The sequence below is a fragment of the Tiliqua scincoides genome, chromosome 1 (assembly GCF_035046505.1).
Source record: "Tiliqua scincoides isolate rTilSci1 chromosome 1, rTilSci1.hap2, whole genome shotgun sequence".
In the NCBI taxonomy this organism is placed as follows: domain Eukaryota; kingdom Metazoa; phylum Chordata; class Lepidosauria; order Squamata; family Scincidae; genus Tiliqua; species Tiliqua scincoides.
The window spans coordinates 39799541-39825790 of NC_089821.1; the positions used below are offsets into that span (position 1 = coordinate 39799541).

At 41.8% G+C, this 26250-nt stretch overlaps 1 protein-coding gene across 4 annotated transcripts; it reads right to left on the minus strand.

Annotated features, from left to right (window-relative positions):
- Positions 1-565: 565 nt before the first annotated feature.
- Positions 566-25807, minus strand: CCDC34 (coiled-coil domain containing 34). 4 transcript variants are annotated; one of them, XM_066638793.1, is made up of 8 exons: positions 25750-25807; positions 25390-25630; positions 18509-18638; positions 15819-15935; positions 12321-12479; positions 9314-9455; positions 4638-4728; positions 566-653 (listed from the first exon to the last, which is right to left on the minus strand). In XM_066638793.1, exons 2-8 carry the CDS (start codon positions 25614-25616, stop codon positions 602-604), a joined length of 918 nt encoding a protein of 305 aa, XP_066494890.1. In that variant the 5' UTR covers positions 25617-25630; positions 25750-25807; the 3' UTR covers positions 566-601. The 4 variants fall into 4 exon arrangements, with proteins under 4 accessions (XP_066494890.1, XP_066494882.1, XP_066494874.1 ...); XM_066638785.1 differs by lacking the exon at positions 566-653 and having other exon boundaries at positions 3476-4728; positions 15828-15935; XM_066638777.1 differs by lacking the exon at positions 566-653 and having other exon boundaries at positions 3476-4728.
- Positions 25808-26250: the final 443 nt, after the last annotated feature.

Here is a 26250-nt window from a genome sequence, read left to right on the forward strand (position 1 = left end):
TCAAACTGAATGCAAGGTGTTTTAACTGTAATTGTCAGAGCCAGTGTTAGGGATTGGCCAGAAGGGCTGCCCCAACTAACATTTGAACCTCCCAAAGTGGCAGTACCCAATAAAAGGGGGACTCACAAATTGTTCAACATCACTATCTTCTCCTGCCCTTTTTGCAGCTGGACTCCCTCAGAGACCCTTTGATGCCACAGGCCACCAAGGCAGCCCATTCTTGGAAGCCAGGAAAGGTGAGGGTGCTGAAAGCTACCTCACTGGCCACTGGATGGCCCTCCTGTCTCGGTGCTGCCACATAATTGAGACAGGAACATCCAGAGATTACTGCCCTTAATCTTCTTTACCATCTAGGAAAAAAGGAGTAGGAATAAGAGGGCAGTGTGTGCACACATGTATGTGCTACAAGCAAGGGGTGGAGGGGCCAAACTTTGTCCCAGGACCTCCCTAGAACTTGGCATCAGGGTGGCTGTGCAAAGTATCCAACACCTGCAGCAATACTACCACTCACTGTCATGCTGTGCTATGCCTTCTGTTTATTTCAGCAAGCTGAAATATGGAAGTATGGGAAGCAGAGGAGTTAGTGACTAACAGCCTTATATCAGTTGAGCTTGTCTTCATTATCCCCAAACAGACGAACTTGAGTTGAAACTCTGCAATTACAAAGACCAGATAAACAGTGAGCCATGAAAACCAGCACAACTTGCTTAACACAACAATAACATTCCTAAAACTGATTTAAACAAATCCCTGAAAGGTGACCAAACATTCTAAATGGAAACATTTCTCTGAACTGCTAAAAGATGCAAAATCAAGAAATTACATGGCTATTTAACCTTTCACAACCAAAATCCTGAAACTAGTCATTGGTTACATTTGGATACTTGTGAGAAATACCAGTTTAAAAGTGTCTGGCATTGAACTGACTAGATTACATAAGGCAGTGCTATTCAAACTGGGGCGTCGCAACACCCCAGCCTGAGGGCCCTGGTCTCTGCCCCCTTAAGGGGCGGGGGCAGTCTAGAGGCGGGGGGGAAGGCAGCGGCGCGATCCCCAGGATCGCACCGCTCAGGGGGCTGCAGGGGCTTGGGTGCACTTACCCACGCCTCCTGAAGCCTCCCTGGGGTGCGGGGAGCCTGGTGCGACTTCTGGCAGGGCTCCCCGCAGCAGGGAAAGTGGGTGCGGTGTGATCGCACTCCACTTCCGCTTTAGTGGGGGCGGGGCGCAATCGCTCCGCGTCCACTTTCCCTGCTGCGGGGAGCCCTGCCAGAAGTCACGCCGGGCTCCCCGCACCCCAGGGAGGCTGCAGGAGGCTTGGGTAAGTGCACCCAAGCTCCTGCATTCCCCTGAGCAGCATGATCCTGGGGATCGCACCGCTGCCTTCCCCTCCGCCCCTGCAAGGACTTACGGGCTCTCAAACTCCCAGAGTTTGAGAACCACTGACATAAGGGAATTAGGCAGAGGAAGCGGGAGAAGTAACAATCCTTTGGAGCTTTGTCTGCTTCACAAGATAATTTTTTTTAAAAATCACATTATTTGGAGAACATAGAGCACAATACTGTGAACAAACACAATCTGTGCTGGACTCCTCCTTCACCACATGCCTGACAGTTACCAAAGTACCAGTAATATGGTGAACATCTCTTTGTTCCACTTCCAAGACTATTGTCTGTATGGATCCCACCTTTAAGTGATGTCTCATCTAAAATTCCTTCAGTAAAAAGAATAGAAACAGGCTGAAGTGGCACATCTACTGAACTTTTTTCTCCAATTGCACACAAAACAAGCATGTTTCAGTTCATAAACACTAGAAAAGGCCTTTCTTAACTGAAAAAGTTGAACTGAATTATTCAGAGACACAGTAAGGCACTGCTAATGTCTCCAGCTCTGATATAAATAAGGGCAAGATATGAGCCCAATTTGAGCATCAAGTCTGCACAAAAGGTAGCATTGTGAGCAGCTATAAAATGGACAGCTATTAAACACCTAAACAGGATATAATTCAAAGTTCAGTCAGGTATACTGAAGCTATGGCATCACTGAGAATATACCCACACTTCTTTGTGTTCCTTCCTGAAAACACCCCCCCCCCTTACATCTCTGACTTCCTATACCAGGGGTGCCCAAACCCCGGCTCGGGGGCCACTTGCGGCCTCTCAATGCGGCCCTCAGGGAGCCCCCAGTCTCCAATGAGCCTCTGGCCCTCTGGAGATTTGTTGAAGCCTGCACTGGCCCAATGCAACTTCTCTCAGCGTGAGGGCGACTGTTTGACCTCTCGTGTGAGGTGTGGGATGAGAGCTCCCTCCACTGCTTGCTCTTTCACATCTGTGATGCAGCAGCAGCAGCAGCAAAGGAAAGGCCAGCCTTGCTTTGTGCAAGGCCTTTTATAGGCCTTGAGCTATTGCAAGACCTTCATTCATTCATATAAGTTCATCTTTAATATATTCATTTATGAAAACTTATGTAAATTTATTCAAATTTTCAATGTAAATTAATTCTTTTTTTCCCCCGGCCCCCGGCACAGTGTCAGAGAGCTGATGTGGCCCTCCTGCCAAAAACTTTGGACACCACTGTCCTATACCATGAGAGTTAAGTACTAAGACTAGCTAGATACCAAAGTGTTGTACTGCCCATATCAATGAGCTTGGTATGGAGACCATGGCTTGGCATCAAGACTGCCACTGCCTGTAAATTGAGATAATTTGTTTTTTCTTTAAGGAAGGAACACTTAAGTGCTCCTAAGAAGTGCTCCTTCAAAGCTTCTGAGGAAGAAGCAGAATGGAACTGAAGCAGAGGAGCATTCTTTCCATTCTGAGTGCACAGGGCTTCTCCCACTTGAGGGCAGGGATAGAATACCCCACATTGCTCTAGGAACGTGTAAGGTCAGCTTTCTTACATGCAGAACTCCATTGTGTCTGACTGAAAAGAGGCCACAAAGCAGAAAGGTGGGAATGGGATATACTTGTATAAATAAATCAAATGTTTGGGGGGGGGGGAAGAAGAAGGCCAAGGGTTTCATGTGAGTAATGTTTGTAAACCTGTATACATCTGAATATTCATCATGAAGAGGATAAAAACAGTGACTCATACTTTGGAACTAGCCTTTGTTTTTAAAAACTGTGTATAAGCATGGTGGCTTCTCCTCTTAGAGCTGCTAAGAATCATACAGTTCAATCCTAACCAATTTACCAGCACTGATGCAGCCACAACACAGCCTGAAGTAAGGGAACAAATATTCCCTTGCCTTGAGGTGGCCTCCATGACTGCCCCCCCCCACTGCAAGAGGCAGCGTGCACCCCACTGGTATGGCCTCATCGTGGCTGGAAAGTCAGTTAGGACTGGGCTGATAAGTCACACATACCTTCATAAACCTCTTTTTAAAGAGCAGGTACCAAAGAAGTTGGAAAGAACACTTTACAACAGTTACTATGTATGTTTACTCAGAAATAAATCTCATTGAGTTCAATGGGACTTATTACTTAACTGTATTTAGGATCACCACCTAAGTTAATGATTGAAGGCAATTTATGATAGGAACATCTTGATGCCCTAAAGTATATACATGTCACAAAGTCTCAAGGATTACTGTGGCAACCATCTTACTGACAATAAAGTTTTATTCTATAAAAGGTTGTTTCAAAAGCACACAACACAACACAAAAATGCTCAGTCTATTTAGAAATGACCACGGTATGCATAACAGCAGATTCACTGTAAATAAAGATTACAGAGGAACTCTATTACTACCACTACCTAAAATGGTAGTAATAGAGGAAAAATAAGATGGACAAGCTAGTATCTATACATTTAACATCCACAAAAAAAAAAAATCCTTAGCATTCAAAATTTACCAGAAGAGCAAAGATTACCAGAAAATGTAGAACAGGTAAGTTATAACAGTGCTACATCCAATGAATTACTTATTGCTTATTCTGCAGGAGGTCAAAGTACATTAAAGGGAGACATTTCACAAATCATTGAACAGAGGTGAAATCAGAAGGCTCCCTAAAGTCATGCTCTGCAAACCAGTCATGCAAGTGCATTTAGATTTGGCAGATCAGTTCCACTGATGGAAAGAGGAGCAAATGGACTTTTATACAAAAATTTCACTTGGCAGAGGTCCGATTTACAGCTGTCCTGGCATTTTATTAGGGAACGCAAAGCTCTTCTTTCCGTATGGCAATATTATAACCTTTCAAAGCAGCAAGTATCTCAACAAAAAGCAAAAAGGGCTGGAAGTTAAATTTGCACAGACAGTATCTAAAATGTAGAGTATTAAGGAAAAGCTCAATCCATCACTATTTAAATTGTTAAGATATGGCTCAAATTTCTTTTAAAAATATACTTAAATATTCAATTATTGCTTATTTAGTCTTAGGTGCCTTATTTTAACAAGATAAAATTGAAAATATCTGTTTAAAGTTAAGAAATAAAAGATTCTTACAAAACCTGCCATCTAAAATTACAGTACCATACCTAATTAATTTAAGTAACAAAAATAACATGCCCTGCACTATCTCTGAACTCTGCACAATGATCCAATATAAAGGTTGTTCTTGGGTTTATGAAAAAGCATTGAAGAAGATCTATATGCGTGACTGGATATAGGCCTTTTAGCTTTCTTCACTGAAACATACTTCTCTTCCTTGGGAGGAGGCATAACAATTGGTTTCCAGGGTATGGGGTTGTAAAAGGCTGGAGCTGGGTATGTACTTCCATCTGGCTGTCCTGAAATGTTAGAACACACATACTTAGTTGAGAACTGGAAGATATCTGCACTGAATTTCAACTTAAACTAAAATAATTGGCAGATTCGCTGGAACTTATTGATCTGGAGATATTAGTTCCTTGTAGCTCTGCTGACTTAAAGATCTGAAAATAAATACTGACCTTAGCTTAAGAAATCTTGTTTTGTTATCTTATATGCTATGACCTTATCTCCTCTTAACTAATAAACAAAATAAATATTTATCAATTATTGATAAAATAATAATATATTATCATAATTGATAACTGATATATTATCAATATATTATATTGATCAATTAGTGACAAAATAAATATGTATCAATGAGGGTTAAGTTTCTACTCATAGAAAGACTGACTTAACTGTCTATTTGCTCTGCATGTATTTTTCTCATTCCATCATACAGACTTATCTTCATATATGATGTGTGTTGGTGAATATAATTTCCATTATCAATTATCCATTCCAAAATTCCATTACCTAACATGTTCATGCTTTCTCAGTCTCAATTTCCTTGGCATAATTATTTACATGTAAAGGCCTAGTATTTAAAAATGCTAGGACTTTCTAATAAACTTAACGACTGAACAAGCAGTCAAGTGTTGTCTGCATTTAACCCAAATATGTTTAAAATGACTAGAGAGGTTGTTATATAAACACTCCATAAAACAAAAATAACTTTAAAAGGCTTTTACAGCCTACAGTAACTTTTCAGACTTCTGAAGAGAGTGAAATTTCTCAACACAGGCTAGCAGTTGGGTAATAGCTAGAGAGGGAAGAGTGTCATTGTTCTGTGGAACCCCTTGCCACAGGATGTGATGATGGCATCGGGCCTAGACACCTTTAAAAAGGGATTGGACAAATTTCTGGAGGAAAAATCCATCACGGGTTAGAAGCCATGATGTGTATGTGCAACCTCCTGATTTTAGAAATGGGTTATGTCAGAATGCCAGATGCAAGGGAGGGCACCAGGATGCAGGTCTCTTGCTATCTGGTGTGCTTCCTGGGGCATTTGGCGGGCCACTGTGAGATACAGGCAGCTGGACTAGATGGACCTATGGCCTGATCCAGCGGGGCTGTACTTATATCCATCTCTGTTACAGACTTCCCATGCTTTCAGGTCAGTAGTCTTCATGTAGAGAGAAGGAGGGGCCTTAGTGTTATTTAGTTAGTGTTATTTAGTTAGTTATTTAGTGTTACAACACCATCAACATGTTACTCAATGTATGCATCAATGAATGGCGCTTTACAAACAAAGTGAAGACAGGGCCCCGTGCCAAGGGACTCACAATCTAGAACTAACACAATGAAGATAAAAGAGGAAGGGGAGGGTACAAGGAAAGATGAGGACAAATGATCATTTATTATTTTATGTACATGGACTTAGATTTAGTTGCAGTAAGGTAGAGGGGTTGGGGTACTGCTGTAGCCTTCATGGAAAAGGTGGTTTTTGAGCAGGGATTTGAAGGAGGCGAGAGGGGGGGCATCCTTCAGGTGATCAGGGAGGGAGTTCTAGGTGTAAGGGGTAGCACAGGAGAAGGGGTGGAGCCATGTGATGAAGCAAGAGGACTTGGAGTCCTCTTGCTCCATGAGGACTCCAATGGGAGTCCTACCCTCCAATGGGTAGTGGAGTTGGAGGAACCAAGGCCACACACAGGAGTGTAGTGCGATACAAAAGCAGAGAGGTAAGGACAGACTATAGAATTTCCCAATCTGGAGGTGAGCTTGGAGTTGATGCAATTATGTGGGACTTTTTGTCAAAGTACTCAAAGAATAAATTTTATTCTAAAATTTTAAAAGAGCAACCGATTTAATAAACATGTATAGCTTGTTTTGATACAAACTGTACACCACCATCAGGTATAAATACTGCCCATGCAACATGCACACTTAAATTAAAACCAGAGCTGCAGAAAAATTACCCAGTCATGTTTCTCTTTTTTAAATTATATAATTATAGTTTTATAACAGTATATAGTTTATAAACAATTTATAGCAGTATAATTATAGTTTTATTAGCTTTCTTTCTTCAAATGGAAAGACTGAAAGTCAGTTTGTTTTCATCACTGATTATTTTATAACTCTCTCTCTCTCTCTCTCTCAGAGGAGGGGAAACAGTTCTTATGGGCTAAACCTACAACATGGCAGCAGGAACGTGTGACCACAGAACGTATGGCAAGAACGTTCAACACTTATTTCACTGGGGTGGTCAAAACAAAGTCTGGATAATATTGTGTGTATAAAACTGGGAAGAATATTTCTAATGAACCACTTAGACAAGTGATGGCAGCTGTCAACGAGTAATAATGTCAAACAATACAAAGCATACAAGGAATATGCATCACCATTTATCATCAGACCAAGTCAAAAGAACAACTGGTTTTGTGTATGTTGTACTGCTCAGTGTTCAGGAAGAACAGTAGTTTCCCCCAACAAGAAATTTTTATGTTACCATTTATATTACATTTTAGATAACATTTGGAAATTTGTTTTTAACCTGAAGAAATGCTGTTTAAATAGGAATATTGATATTATAATTTTTTTCTTTTAAAATAATTAGAACCATCCACAAATCATGCTTTCTAACTGTCACAAAATTATGGTCCAATCCTACTGGGTCTATCTGCTGGCATAACAAGTGTTATAACAAGTGTTCTGCCAGTGGATACTGCCTGCCGGGGGCAGTCACAAAAATGCCCTCAGCAGTGTTTGAAAGCTATGCATTGCCAGAGAGGAGGCTGCAGCAGCTTTGCTCATGGCAATGGCCCCGGATCAGCCCACCAACCCCGGTAAGTGAGTAGGGGTGGTAGGACAGGGTGGGGTGGAATAGGGGCAGATTGGGACTAAGAAGAGGGCACATTTGGCAGCAGTGGAATATAAGCCCACTTCCCAGACCCAGTCCCACAGCCTGGGTCCATGTAGACCTGCACCAGCAATTATGGTGGCACAGATCCAAATAGAACCTTCCACGTTGGGGAGGCATACCTCTGAGAACAAAGTGTTCCCTTACCCAGAGAAGACCTCCTGGACCAGCGATTTTCAACCTTTTTCATTTCATGGCACACTGACAAGGCACTAAAATTGTCAAGGTACACCCATTGACAGCAGGGGCTTGCATCCCCCATTGGCCCTTCCATCAAACAACCCTCCCACAAACTCTTGCGGCACACCTGTAGACCATCTGTGGCACACCAGTGTGAAACAACAGTGGTTAAAAATGGCTACCCTGGACTGTCCCCACCACAAGATCCAGTGCAAGAGTTTTTGGAGTGGCTGCATTGGTTGGGGGGGGGGGGAGAAGCATAGGAGTGTCATAGGAATGTAGAAAGCTGCTTGATATTGACCAGATCAGACCACTGGGCCATACAACTCATTGGCAGCAGCTTTGCAGGGTTTCAGGCAGGAATTTTTCTCTCTCCTACACTGGAGATGCCAGGGACTGAATCTGAGACCTTCTTTGTGCAAAGGAGATCTAATGAGCTTACAGTCCCTCCTTTTGAGAAAGACATCTTTATAGCCAAGATGTATATATTACTTTATATCTTGAGTAATTTGGGTTTTCTTGTTATTCCTTTGATATTCCCATATCTGTTGGGCAGAAGGGCCCAAGCATCAGAAGTGGTGTCTACAATTGCATTGGTGGCTCTGAAGATGAGGTGTAAGCTTGGTAAGGGGTGGATACAAAAGGCAGGTTAAAAAATAAAGCATTTGAAGTGTTTCGTCGAGGGGGAGGATAAGTCTTAGTAAAATTAATGTGGCATGGTTTAGTTTGTGACCTGTTTTGTATTGATTTATGTGACTGCTATTGCCCTAAGGGTCCATGGCTAAATAATAAGAAAATATCAATCAAATCTGGTAGGCTACATTTTTTATAGTTTCCTGAATCTATGACTGTATCCTCATTGATTACTCATTTTGGGGACCTTTTGACGGTAAGCTGGATCAGACAAAAATAAATAGGAGAAAAATTCATGACAAGACAGTACTACAAAAACAGAAGTGGGAAGGGAAAGCAAAGCAGGGTAATTGTTGCATCATTTCATTTTCTTTTTTACTCTATATAAAGACAAAGGGTTGTATCCTAAGGATACAAGAGAAGTACATTTCCCCAAACCCTCCTTGGACCAAGAGCCCTCTGCACGTTCAGAAAATTCTGTGGATTCTGTAGGATATGGAGAGCTCCAGATTTATGGGGAAACCTGCAAAGTGCCTCCTCGTCAAAAAAAACTCCAGTATTTCCATTTAACAAAAAAGCATCTATATACTCTAATGCAGAAGTCTGCCATAATGTGAAGCTTCCAAAGATATTTTCCGTTCTCAGTGTGACATATATTTTATTGAATCTACCAGCTAACATGAACAAATATTTTCAAAAGCATAACATCTCCTTTGAGAATCATATTATGAAAAAACTATATACACTCAATATGGGGCAGTAGTAACAAATATATAAAATTCTAGCTCATAAATATTCTAAACATAACCTATAAAACAGGAAAGGTATCAGAAGTTCAATAATGCCATGCAATTTGATACTGTGTTCATCTGTCATGTACAGATACAAACCAGGATATTTTCCACTGGCATAGGCAAAGCTAGCAGATGCTGGGCGGGGCTTGTTTCGAGGATTTTGCAGCCATTCTTTGAACATCCTCTCTGATTTTTCTTTCTTTTCCTGTAATTCTGCTTCCCGTTGCTTTTCCTTTTCCTAAAGAGAAAGGAGCCCAAGATGTCAAAATACAGGTGTGCCCCCATATATGTGGGGGTTCTGTTCCAAAACTCCCCACAGATAGCTGAATCCATGGATATGGGAAGACACCCGCCCAACCTACAGAGGCAAGGGGAGCTCCACTCTGTGTCCACCCCCAGCTCTGCTGGGCCTCAGAATGCCTTAAGGCAGGGGTGCCCAAACATTTTGGCAGGAGGGCCACATCAACTCTCTGACACTGTGTCAGGGGCTGGGAAAAAAGATAATTTACATCTAAAATTTGAATAAATTTACATAAGTGAATATATTAGAGATGGAACATATAATGAATGAAGGTCTTGCAATAGCTCAAGGCCTATAAAAGGCCTTGCACAAAGCTGGCCTTTCCTTTGCTGCCGCATCACAGATGTGAAATAGTAAGCAGTGGAGGGAGACTTCGTCCCACAGCTCATGCGAGAGGTTGAAAAGTTGGCTGTCATGCTGAGAGCAGTTGCATCAGGCCAGCACGGGCTCTAGCAAGTCTCCAGAGGGCCAGAGACTCACTGGAGACCGGGGGTTCCCCTCGGGCCTGACTGGGACTCCCTGAGGGCCACAAATGGCCCCCGGGCCGGGGTTTGGGCACCCCTGCCTTAAGGCAATAAAAAGTCACTTCTGATTTTAGATAAAACCAGAAGTAACTTTTTTTTACCTTTACGGTTATTCTGAGCCTGGAAGAGGCTGCAGGTGGATCACACAGCCTCTGCTGGGCTCAGAAGACCCTCCAGAGCCAAGGGGAGCAAAGCTCCAGAGGGGGCACAAGCAGGTGGATCTGGGGAGCTAACCTGCGGTTAAGTGAAACCGCAGATATGGGATCAACAGATACGGGGTCCCCCCATATCTTAATGCATCTCCCTTCTCCCAATAACCTGTTAATCTTCACTTTGCCACTGTTACTAACTTATCATGCCAAGTACAATAAAAAGAATTTTTAAAATCCCACTGCTTTGAACAGGAGCAATTCAAACACATGTTTACCACAGATAATTGAGTATAAGTTGATCTCACAGATAAGAAAAGGGAAGGGTTTGAGCCAAAAATCATGGAATTTTCTATGACCCTCAGATAAGTTGGGGGTAAAACTTAGGGAGGTGTCTGACTATAGTTTTGTCTGATTTTACCCAAGGCCAGATCCTGAAAAATAACCTACCACTAATTGTTACCTAAGTACTGGTCTCTAATTTATTAAAAACATAGTAAAAGATCATAAGATACATTTTTATTCTTTTTAAATTCTGGTCTTCATCACCTTTTTGTAAGCACTATCAGAATAAGTCCTGTTGAGTGTCCCTGGGAGTACATGAATACCAGGTTGGGTACAACATATCAATAAAACAGTGGTTCCCAACTTGGTATTCATGTACTCCCAGGGACATTCAACAGGACCTTTAGGGGTACTCGAAAAAGAATGGAATAATGGCAAAACAGGGCAGGTTGTGCTCCAGAATGCCTTGCAAGGACCAGCAAGGCAGGAAGGAAGATAGCTAGATGGCTGTGAAAGCCCCACCAATAGGGCTTTGGTCATCAATTCATGTATGAACCAGTGATTGAAAACTAGCACAGTAAAAAAAGGTGAAATATAATATGGATAGTGATCAATCACCCAGAATTTCTCAGGACACTTCTGGTGCAAAACAGTGCAAAGGCAGAGTCTTCTGTTCTTCAAACAGATGAAAAGAGAAAATTTGTGATGAATACATGAAGACAAGAGGAGATGAGGGCTTGTATTATTACAAACATTTTGCTAATATGAAGGGTACAAATTATGGAAATAGGCTGCCAAGGGATATGCAAGTGAAAAAGGTTGGGAACCACGGCAGGAAAACCATGAATCAAATCCACCTTCAAGGTGTCTGGTGTGTTAAGCCAGAAGCTCTACATACAACTTATAACACATAACTGGGAGTGTGCAATTCAATTCTCAGCAGAAAGATGAGATACTGCAACCCTTTTTACTCAGAAGTAGACCCACTGCTTTCCATGGGAATTATTCTTAAATAATGGTGCACTGAATTGTAGCCTGGGACTTTGTTTCAAATGGAAAGGAGGATCCCATCCTGGTGTTGAAAAAAACAGACCTGCTTTGCAAGCATTTGCAAAGCTGAACCAGGCTGCAAGCAGCACTTGCAAAAGGGAACTAAGGAAGGAGAATAAAAGGTTAACTTTGGCTGGAATATCCCAGTGAAGTTGCCATAGAAACAATCTCTGCATCTCTTCTATGAGCACTGCTGCTTGAGAAAGAAACAACTGAAAGGCTGTCTTCTGATTGACCCAGAGATAAGGCGAAGTGATAACTGGAGATTGATTACTAGGCAAAAATTTTACTTACTATAGGCGAGTAACTACAGTAAATAAAGAAGTGCCATGGAGGCTGAAAGAAAAAAATGATGTGTAATCCACACATCAGATAGCATCTAGTCCTCCATCAGCCTCTTCCCTATAGTCGTGCATCACTTAGTGATGTTCCAACCAGCAACAGTCCACATATGAGATGGCAGCTGCTGGTTCCTGTTTAACCCCCACAACCCTCTGAAGCCAAGGGGAGCTGGGCTTCCCTTGCCTCCTGAGCCTCGCAGAGGTAGTGTGTGTCTGTGCGCTGCCTCTGTGAGGCTCAGAATGCCCATTTCAGGCAAAAACACTTGACTTCTGGTTTCCTCCTTCCATTGTCTTTTGGAGGCTTTGCATAACGATGGGGTGCAGGTCCGCATCCCTGTTGTTAAGCAGAGCACAACTATATAAAAGTTCTTGAATTGGCTGAAAACCTCTCCTGATACTGTGCAACCAGGCCAATTTACAAATTTGGGAAACTAAAGAGAGGATAAAACAGACCTTCTCTTCCTTCTTCTTCTGCACTTCTTCCATTCTCTTTTTCTTTAGCCATTCTTGATACATCTCTTTGGCTTTTTTCTTTGACTGTGTTTTCTCAAGTTCTTTGGCTGCTGCTTCAGCTGTGTCTTGGCTGAGTTTACGTTCTCGTTCTTTTTTCCCCTAAAGAAAACCGAGTGGATTGACATAGTCGTGCTGAAGATTTCTTAAAGAAGACTGAACATTCACAGGTACACTGATTAAGCCATTAAGTAAAATCTGAAGTATTTTATAAGTGTGTCACCTCAAGAAGCTACATCCAGAGCAAAACCAGAAAGAGAAAGTCATAAGAACATAAGAACAGCCCCACTGGATCAGGCCATAGGCCCATCTAGTCCAGCCTCCTGTATTTCACAGTGGCCCACCAAATGCTCCAGGGAGCACACCAGATAACAAGAGACCTGCATCCTGGTGTCCTTCCTTGCATTGGCATTCTGACATAGCCCATTTCTAAAATCAGGAGGTTGCACATACACATCATGGCTTGTAACCTATAATGGATTTTTCCTCCACAAACTTGTCCAATCCCCTTTTAAAGGCATCCAGGCCAGATGCCGTCACCACATCCTGCAGCATGGAGGTCCACAGACTGACCACACGCTGATTAAAGAAATATTTTCTTTTGTCTGTCCTAAACCTCCCAATACTCAATTTTAGTAGATGTCCCCTGGTTCTGGTGTTATGTGAGAGTGTAATCATGTCTCCCCTCAGGCGTCTCTTTTCTAGGCTGAAGAGGCCCCAAACGCCATAGCCTTTCCTCATAAGGAAGGACTAGATGTCAAACGTTCAAGAAGTAAATGTTAAAGGATTTCAAGTAATTATGGGATGGGAAAGGACAAAGATAGTATTTTAAAAGTTTTAATAGGTGATATCTTAATAGGTGATGATAATGTTGTTGTTTCCTCATTCCCACTCCCATGTTTGATGGGTTTGGCTGGGTCTCATATATACACAGTGCACACATACACAATCCATATTGTATTTTTCTTTAAACAATGCACAATTTCAAAGAAGATGTTTCTACAGAGATGGGGAAGGGCCTCAAAAATGTATTCAGAATATCTCCAGGGGGCTGTGAAGTATCACAGAGAGGGCCAACGAGCATTCTATTGCACAAGCCTGAATTCTGTGAAAACAACGGTGGCAAAACAAAAGCAAGTGTTCAGAAAAATATGCAATACTACAAAACAGGTTACAGACAACACAGAAATCAACTACCAAGGAATTGAGGAAACAATGTCTTATCTGGAGCCACTTCTGAAATTGTCAATGATAAGTAAGTCCCCATTACCATGCAGTTTGGTTACTATCCAAGGCCAAAAACATTGCCTCTGACTCACCCGACAGGGGTCAAGCTATTGATGGAGGATGGGTTTGTGGTTGCGTTCCACCTCTCCTCAGATTTATTACCTCCTCAAAGCAGCTTTCTTTTCACTTTGCCATGAAGTTTATACCCTACTCCTCTGATTGTACACTGCAGCCTGAAAGCATAGGCACTCATGACTTGAATGCACTGCTGTCTTTAGAAATGATGTGTATGATGAAGCAAACAATCACATCAACTTCCACCTGCATACTGAAGTGGCACCTTATTGAGAACCAGGACTATGTTAGTTACACTTAATATTCAACTTGTTTGAGGCTATTCCCGGAGGGGAAAATATTCGAGTCGAAACCTTCAAAATCCATCTCCAATATCCCATTGTGCATGCTACATCTAATGTTTCATTTCCTTTGTCATAACCTAATTTTCCCCCACGAGTAATTGATGATACCCGATTGGGCAACAATCCTGTATAGTTATTTTTCTTCCTGTTGGGTTCTTAACAGCCACCTAGATGAATTTTATTACTCTGATATCTGTTGTAGATAAACGCAAACAGGTTGGCATGTTACATAGTGCCATAGATGTCTGATATCTCACCAGAGTGTATGCTGAAAAAGCGGCAGAATTGATTTGTTAGGGAGATACGGTGGGTCCACTTAACCTGACACTTGGAGAAAAAATGTGGCCAGGCAAACTCGGGTGCATGGTTTTCCCATGCTGCTTAAGGCCCGCCCACCCTAAGCCTCTTACCAATCCTTGGAGCACTGCATCAAGGTCTCCTAACCTGAAAATAACTGTGATGATGCCATCACCAGTAACTTCCGGGAGCCACACACTATGTTTCCAATGTGGGGTGGCCGTTGTGGGTTCCGGAAGATTGGGAAGTGCTGACCTAGAGACAAGTCACCTCTGTGCTACTGTAAAGGATGACTAATGCAATGTGCTCTACATGAAGCTGACCATTAACCTAGAATGACATTTCCAACGGGCACAAAATCAATGCCTTCCTATACAGTGGTCGTCAGGATAATATTCAGCTATGTTCTACTGTTTGCTCTCAGTTACCATTAAAACCGACTAGGTTCAATTTTGGGTTTAAGGATTTATTAACAGAACAAACCATGTATCCTAAGAGAAAACCTATTTTCATACATCTCATAATCTTGAAGGAGGCTATAAAATTTGTTTTTGCTGCCTTTCAGTGGCTGGAATTAAAACAGCTGGGGGTCTTAGCAGGATTTTAAATATAATCAAAATAATTATGAATCACTTTCCCAGGTTATTACAGGCAATAAATTTAATCAACTGAAACACTGCCTATTTGTTTTTTTTTCTGCCTACTATTAATTTCCTTTAAAAGGACCAGTATAATATAGAGGCTAGTGTGGGAGACTTGAGATTGGAGAGAAACTAGTTCAAATTCCCGCTCAGTCATGAAGCTTTTTGAGGAACTTAGGCCAGTCATCCTCTTTCAGCATAACCTACTTCACAGGTATAATGTGAAGATAAATTGTGAAAGGGAATATGCTGTTATGAGCTTCCTTAAAAGTTGGGAAATGGGATAAATACAATTAAAATTTGGCTTTGATAATTATATAAAAATAATTTTAACTAAGATTTTTCTGTAAGGACAACATACTTACACACTTAAATGTGAAGAGTACCCAACATATTTTGACTAAGCAGAAAACTGAAGTAAACTCACATCTTATTTACTTTTTGAACATTCCACTTTTCTAAAGAAATATGACTTGTAGAAGTGATTTGTTTTATCATCCTTGAAAATCAATAGCAGTTTCTCCAACAGATTTAGTTCCAGTTTCCACACTATAATTTTTGTTTATGGGAATGCTTGAAATCTTACTTCTATGGAACTATACAAGACAAAACACATCTATGACGACCCAGGAAAAACTCAAGGCGCTATATCAAATTGTGTTGTCCCTATCCCTGTTTCATCTCCCAAATGTCCTTGAATAGTCAGATTATCTCTTAAAGTGGAAAGGACAGTTACTGTTGTAAGTTTGGCATTGTATTTTCAAGTTCACTTTACAACAGAACAACTCCACTTAAATGATTGGCTATATTAAACCATATATAATAAAATCTAAATACAGAAAGTACAAATTCTTCACCCTTTTCACCTCTTCATTTTTTCTCTGAACCCATTCCTTATGTTTCTCCAGTGCGATTAATCTTCTTTTTTCACGTTCCTGTATTTGCTGTCGTTTTTCCATCTGTAAATTCACCTCCTATTAGAAAGGGAAAACATTATTTTTGTTACTGAATGATTTACATGAAGTTCAATTTGAAGTAGTTAGGGTTCAAGTTGATTACTAAAGTAAATCTGGATCCAAATATTTGCCACATTGTAAGTATTTAAAATGGAATGCAAATTTTATTTTCTAAAAGACTATATTTAGATAACATAAATAAGAATTTTAGATACCCTGATAACTTCTAAGGCTGCTCTTTTTTCTTACATATACTTTGATATCCTCAGAAAGACACCAACAACATTCATAACAGTTTTCTCTGAATACAGTATACTGCTTGTGTGTGTGTGTGTGTGTGTGTGTGTGTGGTGAGAGAAGAAACCAAAAGAGATGGGCATATATCAGAGGAAAGAATAGGGGCAGGGAAGTTTGAAATGGAGAATATAGGACTCGGTGTTGCCGGATCCACCCCTCCAGACCCTGGTTCTTCCCCCCCAGCCTACTTAGGCCCTCAGTCCTCTCACTTCCTTCTCACCCACAGCCCATTTCCACTGCTAACTTACCAAGTCCATTGGATGCAGTGGCAAAGCTGCAGTGCTGTCACCTCTTGTGGCAGCACTAGCAGAACGGAAACCAATGGAGCACTGTGCATACCATCAGTGACCATTTTATGTCAGCAGACTCTTCTGCTATCATAAACTTTCTGCCCAATAATCCAGTACTGGACAGGATGGGGTTGGAACTGCACTTGACAAAATGCATCTGTGGGAGCACTGGGCCGCCTACATTTTCTTTTTCTAATTTTGGCCCTTTGTGCTGGTTTGAATGCTGCTCCAGGAGTCCCCTGAGTAGCATGGGGGATATGAGCTGCCAATATGGAGGAGTGTCATACCCACATACTGCATGTAAGGTCTCTAGCAACCCTGGGAGCACAAGAGCCCAATAATCTATTATGAATATGAATGAATCTATTATGAATATTATGAAATATTTTTTAGAAATATTTTTTTTTGTCTAATAGTGGGTCATGCTAGATTGTGTCATTCTTACAAGTGGGTCCCGGCGCTAAAAACTTTGGGAAGCACTTAGCTAGAATATTGTCGTCTTTCTCCAATTTCATCTGAATGTCTCAGTTTGACTCAACTTTTTTCTGCGAACATATGTGTTCTTGTGGTGACAGAATGTTCAGGAGGTGCCAACAGCACAAATACACAGAGAATAAATGTCAAAAACACTTTTGCCAAGAAAATCAGATGGGAGGATTCTGAATATAGTAATTTACTTTTATTATAGACAGAACAAAGCTAGTTTAAAATGGAGAAAGCTAGTACTGTAAAACTTCAGAAAAAGAATGCCTTAACGTAAGTGGTAAAGTTGTACTGCTTTTGATTATTATCTTTGTTGCTGGTCTTTGATTTATGTACATTTTATTGTATATTTTATTGTAATTTTATGAATGTTTTTAAAGCTGCCTTAGGTGCGCCAACGTGGGAGATAAATATTTTAATAAAATAACAAATCCAAAGGATGAGCTCACCACACCCACAAGATAGTTAAATTTTGATATTGTATAGCTATTAAAGAGCCAATCTATTCCAACTGTAAGAGAACACTGAAACTGACTTCACTCTTAACAGCTTCACTCTTCCTGTTACAGATTCCTGCACTACACCCCACACATGTTTGAAGTGACCTAAAACTTTTCATGCGGTGCAGATATGGGAGAGCCTTGTACTGCAAGCAGACTTCCACCATGAACAATTAGGATCCAAATCTACGTCTAGAAAAATACTCATATTTACTGAATTATCTTCCTTTTAGAAGCTTTGCGTTTTGAAAGTGTTTGCAAGATTTTTATAGCCACCTAGTCTCTAAGGAGAATAAAGAAATTCATGAGTTCAGTAAAAAGAACCAACATCCAGTAGCACATAGTGGGCAATGAGAAAAAAAATGAAATAGACATTGAATCTGTGTTCCTCAACTACTGCTAGTTGTGCTGACACTACCATAGAAGTAGGCTACATGAATGTAAGACAGAAAAGGAGAACAGTAAAAATTATTACACAGTAGTAAATGTCTCCTTTCCTCTCAAGGGCAGAGGGGAAAAAAAGTTGAGGATTCACGGCCATAATTGCATATTTTAAGGGACGAGAAGCCAAACAAAATGCAACATATCCAGATTAACTATGGCCAATATGTTCCTATGCTTCACCACATACTTTGACTTGCCTATGAACAGCACATACCTGTCGTGTTTTACTGTTTAAATACAAGCATATGTAAGCATTAAGAAAATACAAAGGTACCAATTACTCAAATATATTTAACCTTTTAAACTTGAATCATTACCAGAGAGCTGGATAAGTACAATGTATACACCACGCTTTCAATCAAGCATAATATTTTGCAGAAGTGACATACTAGAATACATATACCGGTACAACAAATGAATCACCATAGCACAGGCAAATAAAAAAAGCAAAGCCTGTCTGAAGCCATTAAAATATAAAGAACAAAGCAATCTGTTTTTCAAAATTAATAGGGAAAATGTGCATTTTGGTGCCTAACAGTCTGCTATCAAATGAAAAGGAAACCATCTTAGTATTCACCTCCAAAGCTCGGGCTTGGAAGCGGGCACGTAGCTGTTTCTCTTTGCACAGAAACCATTCTTCCCACGGTGAGAGATTATCCGACACAGGTGACGTATTTCTCCTGCTGACATCAGCAATGCATTCAGCGCTGTAAAAAGGGAAGGAATTATATGCTGCTGCAGTTGTAGCATTTTCAAGTATGCAAAACACGTGGTAGTATAACAAGTTCTTTATGACATCAGTATAGTTATGAATAAGCTCGCAATGTTCAGTACACAATAACTATTCATTTAAAATTGAGCACTCCCTCTCCACTTCAGAACCAACAGAAACTATGCACAAAAATTATTGCTTTGTTTGGTGAACTGCATAATTAATCACATTCAGCTGCTTTGTGTCAGAATCTTAGTGCAGGGTACCCACATCCTGTGGATAACCTAAAATTCATAGAGTACCATCTTTATTTCTTTGAGTAGAGTACATCTTTATTTGTGAACTTTTCATTAAAAAGTGATATATAAATACTGTTAATAATAATCTTTATTTCTACTTTTCCTGTTCTGTTTTCTGCTCACCTGTATACAGATATTTCCTACTTTTTCAGTATCTTCAGAAAAAACTGCAGTTATGGAGTACATGCAGAAGTATTCTATAAAGCACTTTGTTGCTACAAAGTTACACTGCATTAGTATTATCTGAGAATATAAAGATATTATCCTAGATTGTCAAGTCCGGCCACGCACGCCAAGGAAAAACTCTTATCAGTAAAAATATATCCCAATAAGGGCACAATTCATACCCGCCCTGGAGCAGGCAGGCTGGCGGGCCTGGACTGCATCCAAGCAGGATTGGGGCTACAAGCAGCTCAGCCCAAGGCAAGAGGAATCGCCTCCCTTTACCCCAGGTAAAGCCGCAGCAGCCCCAAGTTCCGGATTAAACCGGAAGCCCCAAGGCCCGGTTTGGGTTAGGTCCTTAATGTCTTTTTCCTCTTTAAACCCTACAAAACAAGTATATTTTTATTATACTTTAATATTCCACTTCCGGTTTAATCATGCTTGGAACTTTCACTGTTTAGAAGCCGCAGGGAGCCCTGCAAGCGCTCCACAGGGCTCCTCGCACCCCCTGGACCCTGGAAGCATGTATGGTTTTTGTTAAAGAATAGTCCCCCCTCCCCCTGCAGGGGTGCGATCCTGGGGATCAATTTGCTGCCCCTGCCCCCACAAAGACTTACCCCAGGAGTAAATCTCCCGGGAAGTTTGAGAACTACTGGGTTAATCAGTATACAATATGTTGCAACTAACTATAAGCATTTGTTTTACTGGTACACAGCATATCTCAAATGCAGACTGAGAGAAACAATGTTTTGTAGATGAGAAACCATTACACTGGACTATCCCACTAGCCTCTTGTGTTAAACAGCCTGAAATAGTGCAGTAGCAGGACAGTGGGAAAGAGCACCTAGGGAGGAGAAAGAAGAAGCAACTGAAGATGCAGTTTCCTATCTGGTTGCCTGAATATGGACAGCCACCACTTCCCTTTGTAAGTAGCAGATCCCAAAACTGACCTTACCAATTATCCTTGTACTGTATCACTCTTTTTAATCCTACTTCTTAGTTTGTCAGAATTAAGTGAGCCAAAACTACAACATGCCATTAATATGCAAATGCTGAAGTTTGAAAACATGCAAGCTTAGTTAAGTTGCTGAGTAGGAGACGATAATGCTTGAAGCTATGGAAAAGTAATGTCTATCTATTGCATGAAGCTTTGAGTGTTTTGCTTCTTCCATTTAATTATTTGAAGCAATGTAATACAGTCTCTCTTCAGTACAGTAGCAAATATCTCTCCAGTTCTAAAAATGGTACCTACAAGTACAGTCACCCACAGCCTTTCCTCAAAGCTTTCCATCCTACTTCCTGTATGTGCAAGGTCGGGATATTATTCTATTGGCAACAGACTAGAGCAGGGGTCTCCAAACTTTTTGGCCAGAGGGCTGCATCAAATATCTTGCGTGTTGTGGAGGGCCAGGGAAAAAATTTAAATATGAAATTTAAATAAATAAATTAGAGATTGAATTTACATGAGTGAATAAATGAATGGGCTCATTCATTCAACCTCTCTGGCCCTCAAAAAACTCTCCAGACACTATCAGAGCACAGTTCTTGGGGGGGGGGGGTGCAGGAAGCCCTGCAGTTGCTTCTGCAGGCTCCTTAAGTCTCTAAAACAGTTTTTTAAAAACTCTCAAAAACCACTTCGTTTTTGATTGAAAACTGGAAGTGGTTTTTGATAGTCTTTTTTTAAAAACTATTTTAGAGGCTTGGGGAGCCTGCAGAGGTGTCTGTAGGGCCCCCTGTACCCCCGCTCGGAGGCCAGTACTCCCTCAGGTAAATTAACCCCTCTCCAGTAGCAGTCCGATCCTGGTGATTACGTTGCTGCCTTCCCCACCCCTTAAAGAGGCAGAGACTAGTGCTCCCATTGCTGGTGGGTCATGATCCACCAGTTTGGAAATCACTGATTTAGATGCCAGCCACACCATCAAAAGCATGGTTGTCACCACAAGACAAACCAAATGCATGAAGTGTTCTTATTCTTCTATCAAATTCAATAAATGTAATGGTATCAAAGGTTGCAATAAAATTCTGTTCTTCAGAATGGTACGTAGATTAGATTTCTTTTTAGAACAAGAAAAATGTTTGGAAATCAGAAAGTATTTTTAAAAATGTGTTTGGTAGCCTGGTGCTTAGAACTTTTTTTCAGCTCTATGCAGCTCTGGTGTTTAAGATGATGTGATGCTAGTGCTGAAGGATTTAAAATATTTTCTAGTCTTGCTCAGGAAATTATCATCAGTTAGCTAAAACAGCTAAGATATAATTCAACAATAGAAGTTTTACTTGCAGGTCATATTTCAAGTCCTTGTGCACAGGTGCATCTTTCCTTCTTACTCTGCAACAGCTTCTAGAAACTAATAACTTTTGAAACTTTTTAATACATAAGAACCAAGCTACATATGGTAAGCAACTTTCCATCCAACTTTTTCTTTTTCAAATGAAAAGCAGCTTCAGGAGACTGAAATTGAGAACAGTGGAGCAGAGTTAGGGGGAGATAAAAGGAAAATTCCTACATCTATTGCTTTTCCACTCAAGGGGTGAAAATAAGCTGGGGAATGGAATATTTAGCAGGAAAAAAGTTGCAAGAAAAAAGGATAAGATTCCAAACCCCCCCCCCCATAGTTTTACACGGAAACTTATAATTTCAGAAGCCAATTTGCAGATGAAAAATATGTTTGAAAAAAGATTAACATGTCATTATGTGAATGTGTAGTTTGGCCCTAAGAAGCCATTGCCAGTTTGAATGAATTAGCTAAGCCTGTAGGAACTGCCAGAACAGACTAAGAAAAGAAGCCCAGGAATGTGCATTTTGGGTTTTCAACCTTCTCATTAAACTATATAACTGGTAATTAAGACCAGAAAAAATTAAAAACAATGAAATAATTAAAGTTAAGGTACACTATTACATACAGTTTTGAAGTCTAGGAATACAATTATTTAATAACTAAATTCAGTTTTACATTTAAACCTATACATAAGCACACACAATAGTCAGCATGCCTTGAGTTATGAATTACTAACTAGGGGCTTTGTGACATAGCAAGCTGGGCCCTGGCCTCATTATGTCGCTTTGCATGGTAGTATTTCAACATCAAATTGTAACTGAAAGTTGCTATGCTCTTTTTGAAACAGTCAATAAATTCAAATTTATGTGGCTCTTTCCTCAAAGAATCACACTTTATTACTTTAGTCTTACAATCATCATTTTTATTAATTGCGGCCAATTAGCCAAATTATTGAATTACTAAATAAAGCTTATAGCTGGGAAATTATCAAAGGGGCTTCCAAAAATAATAAAGCAATAAACAGGAAAAAATTGACAATTTCTACATGAAACTCCAAAACAGTTCAAAATGCGTTCCTTCAATTTTAAGGCACTAACAATGTCTATGAGCAGTAGTAATTTGTGTGTATATTTTGTTTAATGGTTGGGGGGGGGGGGAAGAGAAGAAGAATTGGGTTGGATGTTAGGTTTATCATTTCTATTGCATCAGTTTCGGATGGTCAGTTGCTTTCCATGCTTGTAATGCTAATCATTCTACATCCAGGCTTGCCATGGTTTAGTAAGAGCACAGGCAATAGGAATATAATCAAATAATTATGTAACCAACAGAGGCTGCAATCCTAACCACACTTTCCTGAGAGTAAGCCCCATTGAACAAAATAGGACTTACTTCTGAGTAGACCTGGTTAGGATTAGGATTAGACCTGGTTAGGATTGTGCCCTAATACATGGACAAGATAATCTTTATAGGATTATTATTCTTATCAGTATTTTTATTGTTATCTATTTGTGTGTACAATTCTAGTCTATAACAGAGTGCTTTTTAAGAGTGTGGCATGCTTAATGTTTGCCTTGCTGTTCTCATAACAGCCTCATGATGTACATTAGGTACTTGCCTAAAACCACACTGAGCTTAATGCCTAAGGGTAGACTCTTATTGTACATTTTGTACTTGGATGCAAAAGTACCAAAAACACACAGGCCTCTTGCCAAGGGCATGCACATTTTCTGTTTAAAATACTTAGGAGTGAAACCCCAATCCTTTCCCAGTTATTGCTTCAAGCAATGGGTGTACCCTTCATATGTTTGAGCAGCACATGTACTTGGTCTTTAGATTTTCCTACCCAAATACAAAACGGAAAGTGCAAATGGGCCCTCATCATGGATATCTGCATGTGTTCTTAAGTAACATCAACTACCATATATGGAGAGCATTTGAATCACGCGCAATCAGTGTAGAGATCAGTGGTTACATCCTTTTGGGAAATGTGCCACAAATCAAAATATTAGGCAATGCCACACAAGTTCATGCTATAGTACATAAGCTGTCCAAATAGTGCCACAGTAGGGTTTTGCCTCTATACTACTGGAATAGGAGGCACAGCAACAACAGGCAGGAGTAATGACTTGAATTTCTGAGATTCAATCATTTCATGATTCTAGTCGCCATGGATAATGCCATACTGCTCACTGGCAAGGGTGATGAATCCCAGGCATCTGTTCTAGTCTGGAACTGGGGAGAACATTATTACTGTCTCTGTGCACTTAAGGGAAGTTTCAAGTTGGAGATGAAGCTGGATCTGGCTACATGGTGGGTGGCAAGAGTGTGTATGCTTGGGATTCTGCCACATGCAGGCAAAACAAGAATCAGTCTTTCTCCCATCTTCAAAAGGGAAGGCTGGTGCTTGCTGTTCTACAAGAATGCAGCATAGGCCATCACTGTCTCTACCAAAAACAAGCACCAACCTCTCCATCCTGTACCAATTTTGGATCTGCAGGACTGGGGGTTATGATCCCAGGGCTTCAGAGACCTTCTGGAATTATGCATGTTTAACAGAGAATGAACCCTGCTGAACATAACAGGGCTTACTTCTGAGTAAAGATACATAGGATCATGCAGAAATAAGCTTGGTAACTGCAAGTTTCTGCTCAGCTATCAAGCCCAGGCAAGATTTGGAAAACCTTGCATTAGCAACTGGTTGGTGAACCCGCCTTTTCCTGTACAACTGCATCCAGCCTCATTCACACAAAATACTTTAAAGCAGTGGTTCTCACACATTTAGCACCAGGACCCACTTTTTGGAATGAGAATCTGTCAGGACCCACTGGAAGTGATGTCTTGACTGGAAATGACATCATCAATCAGGATAATTTTTAACAATCCTAGGCTGCAATCCTACCCACACTTGCCCAGGAGTTAGTCCCATTTACTACCATTGTTAAAAGAATATATATAGTAGCTTGTTAAAAGTACAGGTCTGTAACATTTCCCTAAATGCAGTCACATACCATGGTAGCATCAAGTCTAATATAATAAAAACAAAATATTGAAATGAATGGGGACCCACCTGAAACTGGCTCGCAACCCACCTAGTGGGTCCTGACCCACTGTTTGAGAAACACTGCTTTAAAGCAATGTTTCTCAATGTTTGCCCCTCGCCATACCACTTTGCATGGTCCACCTATACCACCGGAAGTAACTGGCAAGGATGTCCTCACCAGTTACTTTCGGATTGGGAGGCCAGATGAAACGCAACAGTACTCAGAGCTGACCAGAGGGCTTTTTCAAGTGCGTGAAAAGCTCATGTTGGAGCTCTACCCACCAAGTTGAACTTCCTAGTGTTGCTTGTCATGTTGCTTTGCTAGTCTAGCTACCAGGGTGGGGGATTCATCCAGAGGTCCTGCAAGTATCACTGGACACCACCTCAAGTACCACTGGTTGGGAAACTGTGTGGACACCACCTCAAGTACTACTGGTTGAGAAACACTGTTTTAAAGTTTGGGGGGAAACTCCAAGAGGCTTGCAAGCTTTAGACTTGGGGGGGGGGGGAGAGAACTCTTTTTCTGCTATGTTTGCAAACAACTCAACAACCTCAGTTTAACCCATTTCTGCCCAGCCCACAGGTGTACACATATTATCCCTGCTGCATATATGCAACTTTGGGCAGAAATGGCTTAGAGCCCAATCCTATGCATGTCTACTGAGAAGTAAGTTCTATTATAGTCAATGGGGCTTACTGTGGATAGGATTGCAGCCTTAGAGTTCTACTATGAAATAAGTCCCATTATAGTGAATGCATCTTACTCCCAAGTACGTGTGGATAGGATTGCAGCCTTAGAGCCCAATCCTATGCATGTCTACTCAGAAGTAAGTCCCACTGTAGTCAATGGAGCTTACTCCCAGGGAAGTGTGGATAGAACGGCAGCCTGAGGGCCCAATCCTGCGCGTCTACTCAGAAGCAAGTCCCTCAGGGCGCAGGGGCTCCTCCGTGCGGGCTCGCCGTTGTCACCTGTGGTGCTTGATCCTCTGGGGGATGCCGGAGCCCCTGCAGGTCGGTGCCGAGCCCTCGTCCTGCTCCGCGCCGCGCGGGAAGCCGGGGAAGCTGCGGTCGAAGGCCGGGGAGCTGAAGCAGAAGGCGGAAGACATGCCGGCGCCGTCGTCGTCGGAGCTGGCTGAGAAGGGCGGGGTGGAGGGGGCGGCCCCCCGCCTGCTGGTCGGGGGCGCGGAAGCGGGCATGGTGGTGACAGGACCTGCGGGGAGGAAGGGACGGTGAGCGGCCGCCGAGCCCCGCGCGCGCCCCCCTCGCTCTCCCCTGCCCTCTCCGCACCCCTCCGCCAACGGCTCCCCGCGGGGGACGAGGCCGTTCTACCTGAGGCCGCCGCTTTCAAACTCGCAGCGCCTGCTCTGCTCCCAGCCGGCCCCGCGGCGCAGCCGGCCCGCCAATCGCTCCGCGCAACCGTCGCCATGGCAACGCCCACGCCGCGGCCTGCCGCCGTCTGTGCGCGGCTCCGGGGGAGGAGGCGACGCTCCCAGCCGCCCCGCCCCGGCCCCCAGGCGCGGCGTCCCCCTTGGACCACAGCACTCCCTCCCTCGCCCCTCTCTGACTTCGGCTACAGGCCTAGCCCCACTTTCCCGGGGGGGGGGAAGCCCCGTTGACTACAGTGGGACTTCCTTCTGAGTAGACATGCATAGGATTGGGTCCCACGGCTACAGTCCTATCCACACCTTCCGGGAAGGAAGCCCCATTGACTCTAATGTGACTTCCTTCTGAGTAGACATGCGTAGCATTGGGCTGTTGCCTCAACAATGCTCCCACCACCTCTGTCCTCACAGGCACTTCCTTACTTTGCTCAGAAAGCTGATTCAGGGT